The sequence below is a fragment of the Poecilia reticulata genome, linkage group LG1 (assembly GCF_000633615.1).
Source record: "Poecilia reticulata strain Guanapo linkage group LG1, Guppy_female_1.0+MT, whole genome shotgun sequence".
NCBI lineage: Eukaryota > Metazoa > Chordata > Actinopteri > Cyprinodontiformes > Poeciliidae > Poecilia > Poecilia reticulata.
Genome location: NC_024331.1, coordinates 11,657,105 through 11,661,875, shown reverse-complemented (window position 1 = coordinate 11,661,875; position 4,771 = coordinate 11,657,105). Strand labels below are relative to the sequence as shown.

Sequence of the window (4,771 nt, the reverse complement as noted above, 5' to 3'; positions counted from 1 at the left end):
TATAATTATTTTTTTTTCTCAAAGCAATACTGCTGCTAGCGTTGTATGGGCCAACCTTAGTTTGCTGTTCCTGTGATTTATGCACATGTATGACAAAAGGCATCACATTTCATGTTTGCACAAGCCCTAAATAACCTTGTTGTCTTTACAGTCTTGTGACGCAAATTCAACCCCTGCATCAGATGTCAAATATTAGGCTTTTAGGGGCTGATAGTATTTATTTATTTTTTTTATTGCTTTGAAATTTGACCTGCTGAACAGGAAGGAGCATTGGTTTGCCATCAGTCACTGGCTTAATTAATTGGTGCATCAGTAATGCATGTCTATAACTGATGTGGCTCAGACAGACTTTAACGTAAGGATAACAGAAACTGTTCTGTTAAAGCAAATGAAACGAGCCCGGTTTTATTACATTCAACATTCTGGAGTATTTTCTTCATTTTCCAACACACATTTTGAAAATAGTCTACATTTGCCATTCGTTGTTTTGGAAATTAAAAGCTCTGATTCCTCCTGTTTTCCCCTCACGCTGTCCTGTTTACTCAGGAAAGTTCAGTTGCTCTACAGGTGAGTTTTCCCCACTTCTGAAATTCCTCCACAAGCAAAACTTCATGTGTCGTGCGCGTGACCTTGTGTGGTGGTTGGTTCTGCCTTCAAAGCATGGCTGTGTTATTTCAAGTTGTTCTCATGTGCTGTTCTGTTTCCTAACAAGGAAACCCCTTTGCTCTTGTTGGTAAGTGGATTCCATCCATCCATCCACGAGGCACATTAGTGAAATCAGCTTTTCTCCTCCATCCAATTTATTAAAACATCCTCATTAAGGATTGTCAGTGTCTGTATGCTTTTGTAACTGAAAGCATATTATGGGATGTTTTGCTCAGATGCCTGTTCCCTCTGTATATTAACATGTATGCATGAGTCATAAAAAACATTTTAGGGATGCACTGACGTGTAAATTTAGGCCAATATTAAAGTAGTTGTTGCGGCCGATAACTGATGTTGACCAATATTTTACATTATTATATATATTTCGCTGCCCCTTTTGACACTATGGAAAACATTACTACTATACTTCCCTTAAACAACCCCAATCAATGTCACAGTCAAATGTCCAAGCAAACGCCACCCGTTATTAACATCAACCACTTTTTATTTATTGGATTGATACCAATATTTTATAGATTGACTAACAACGACCAGTAACAATGTAAATGTCGATTGTGCATCCCTAATATGGTTATATTTATTTTTGAAAACCTGACATGGCTTCCTGCTCTGTTTCAGTGAACTAAGCTGACCTGCTGATGACCGACGATTTTTTCTTTTCTTTTTTTTACAGTTGTGCCAAAAAAATAGCAGAACCATAATTTCAATCAAGATCAACATTTTTGTAGAAATTATGTTTCTACATGAGAAATAATCGACTATTAGGTGTAGTAGAGTAAACCTCAAAGGATCCATCAGTCATTACATGAAAGGTCTACACTGACCTTAGACTGCTGCAGCTATCAGAAGAAGCTAATGTAAAGTCAGGCAATTGGCAAGAAGTTTTGTTGTTGCAATTAGCCCAAGAACCAATGTACGGGTCTGGGAGAGAGATTTTCTGAACTGGTGAAAGAATGTTTGTTTATTGGATCTTGGGTTGTAGATGGTTGATCAGATGACCTCCCAACACCGATTTCAAGCCTCAGTGCAGGTGAAGCATCCTATAAAAACTAATGTTGACCAGAGTAAATGTCCTTCCATTGTGTGTTTCAACAAGACAACAAGTCCAAACACTCCAGTAAAGAGAGCAGCATCCTGGTTCCAGAACAACGTTGGCATTATTGTGGGATCACACTAATCCCAGGACCTTAATCCAATGTAAAACTTATAGGCTCAAAATATTGATTCCCTTCATGACTTTGATCTCATTATAAGACTAATGCATGTGCTGCGTGTATTTGCACTGTAAATGCATGAATTTTTAGGTTTAATTATTACATTTGTGGCCTCACTAGCTATACTGAAGGTGCTAAATTTTTCAAACATTAGTGATTGTTTTTGGCTGAATTTAATCTGGAAGGAGTACATAAAAACTCAGGTTTTATAAACTGAGATAACAGTTTTTTTATTTCGTTTTTCCATCTTCCGAAGGAGGATGATGACGGACCTCTTGGCGCTCCTGAATATGACACGGTCTCTGAGAACGGCTTCTTGAGTCGAAATGAGCCGATCCGCAGCAAGGTGTCCAAACTGACGGAGAGGCTCCGGAAACGCTACCCTGCCACCAGCATGGGTCAGTCAGCTCTGACCCGTTTTCTGGGTCTTTTTTTTTTTTTGGTCTATTTTTAGACCTGATTAATAGGGAAGAAAAACCTTAAAGTGCATCAACCTTTCATTGTTCTCTTTTTATCTCCAAAGGCAACTGTTCCAGCTGCAATGCCGTCTTCTCAGTATTGAAGAAGAGGGTGAGACCGAAACTTTCCTTTTAAATGTTTCAGCTTTTACATCATTATCTATTCTAGCCGAATCGTTTCCTTGGCTCTAAATTGAACTAACGCGCCTTTATGTTGTAGAGAAACTGCAGCAACTGTGGCAACAGCTTCTGCTCCCGATGCTGTTCCAGCAAGGTGCCCAGGTCCTTCATGGGGGCAACAGGTGAGAATACATAATAATAACAATAATAGACACAATCATGTCAGCTTTAATTATGATTACATTTTTTAAGGAGAAAAATTTTCTTAACGTGGCGGTTTTAAAAACAGGTTTGCCAGTTTCTATTTAAGCAGCTGTCTCTGATTTAAGCTACTGCGACTTTTAGGTGGATTTCTGTTCCAAACCACCTGAATCAAATGGCAGACTTCAGAAGTCTGGTAATGAGTCATTCATTTGATCCAGGTTAGAGTCTGTATGCATGTAAAAGTTGCAGGACAGTAGGTTTAGAGGACCAGAGTCAGAGACCCCTTCATGCCAGTCGCTTCCAGTTGCTGTTTATTTTTCCTGCTGCGTCTCATCCTCTGCTTCCTGTTTCTGTTTCAGCTCCAGAGGCGCAGAGAGAGACAGTGTTTGTGTGTACTGCCTGCTATTCCATTCTCAAGTTACAATGAGACGGCAGACTGATTTTTGTCTCCGGAGTCCTTCACTGAAACCCAAACCTACATGCTTCGGTTGTGTAGTAAAGGCTCGTACTCGCTGTCCAGACAATTTCCCACGTGGAACTTCCAGGACCCTCCTGCCTTTACCAGCTGCCATCCCTCTGTAAACCTCTCATGTGGCTTGTGGGATTGCTCCTGTAGTGTGTTTTTAGATGTTTCCTGCTAAATCTGTCAAGTAATTGCAGTTTGACTTCATGAGTCTTTAAGGGTTGACACAGATCATTATGGGTTCTCAGTCAAAGGAACCTACATTTATACCTCTCTCTGAGCTGAGAGAAGTCTAAATGCCAAAACCGAACAGGATGGATACCTTGGTTTAGGTTTTTAATCTGCTTTACGTTTCCTGTCCTGTGGGGCAGACGAGTCGTACTGAGAGGGATTCTCTATAAGAACAAAGTGAAGGGCGTTCTGCAAATGTGAGACGCTTTTGGATGAATTTCCAAAGTGGACAAAACTGGAGTCGGTGCGTTCAAATTAATGATGGATCGACGTTCTGCGTCTAGCTTTGGCCCGCTAATGTGGAGATTGCACAGTGTTGCTCAGTTATCATATTTTGTTGGCTTACCTGAACTCACTGAGATAATTTATTCCTAAACGTTTAGACGAAACGCCCAGTTGTGTTTCAGACGGGATCCTGCTGCTGGAGTACTGCCTGTGACCTGAGGAAGAACATGTAGAGTCAGCAAAATTTGAAGTGGGGGCGAGGGGGTGAAAAAAGCACAACGTTAAGCAGAACAAAGACTTTTACAAAATAACTATCGACTTGTTGCCTCCTTCTGGTTTTATTGCTTCCGTGTGGGTAAAATGCGCTTGTCGCCGCAGCAGCATAGGAAGCTTCTCTTCGAACTGGACGGACTCTGGTCTGACTGGATGAAAGTCCCAGAATCCACCTGAAACATTTACCACAGCCTCACTCTCTCTTGCAAGCAGGACTTGACTTGAAGAACTGACGTTGTGTCGCGGTGAAGAGTCGATTTTTAATCAGACACAGATGATTGTAACCGTTTGCTTTGCTTTTATGGTAATTATATACATACACTGTTATTGTAATATGTTCTGTTTGTTCTACAGCTAATATATTTAATTTAAAACTCCAGAAAGTGCAGATTTTTATTTGAACAACTTGACTGTGTTTTTATTTATAAATTTAGGGTCATATTTTAAAGCTTCGTTTATGATACTATTGTAATAAACTCGGAAAATTTAAGTGATCAACTCTGAGCAGAGAAGGTTAGGGTTTTTTTTTTTTTCTTCTTCTTCTTCATTATTAAAACGTTAACATTAATTCAAAAACAGTTGTGACCGCAGTTTAATTCTGGATGTAGAATTTCTTATAACATTCCTCCCAGTTTTTAGCACAAGAATTAAATTTTATTTTGGATTTTATCATTCAGAGTTCTTTTTTTTCCTTAAAAGCATTATACACATATAATCAGTTTCTCTTTTTAATGCTGGGCAGGTTGTACTTTTACATAACTGAAAAATTTGGGTTCCATCTTTAAAGGAAATTTGTCTTTTAACTGAGCTATAATGTCAGTACTAAGCAGTGGTGTAAATGCTTATGGTTCATTAAATATTCCTGCTTCTATAAACACTTTTGTTATGTCATAAAGTAGGTCCCATGTCTTTAATTG

The 4,771-nt window shown here is 39.2% G+C and overlaps 1 protein-coding gene across 3 annotated transcripts in view; it reads left to right on the top strand.

Annotated features, from left to right (window-relative positions):
• The window catches only part of zfyve27 (zinc finger, FYVE domain containing 27), an 11,133-nt gene extending 6,402 nt beyond the window's left edge, over positions 1-4,731 (top strand). The window contains exons 9-14 of one of the 3 annotated variants that reach the window (XM_017307233.1): positions 547-567; positions 713-733; positions 2,137-2,278; positions 2,404-2,450; positions 2,559-2,640; positions 3,022-4,731. In XM_017307233.1, the coding sequence (XP_017162722.1) occupies positions 547-567; positions 713-733; positions 2,137-2,278; positions 2,404-2,450; positions 2,559-2,640; positions 3,022-3,089 (381 nt within the window). In that variant the 3' untranslated portion in view covers positions 3,090-4,731. The remainder of the gene's footprint in view (positions 1-546; positions 568-712; positions 734-2,136; positions 2,279-2,403; positions 2,451-2,558; positions 2,641-3,021) is intronic. The other 2 variants (XM_008410953.2, XM_008410961.2) reach the window with 2 other exon arrangements.
• The last annotated feature ends 40 nt before the right edge of the window (positions 4,732-4,771 follow it).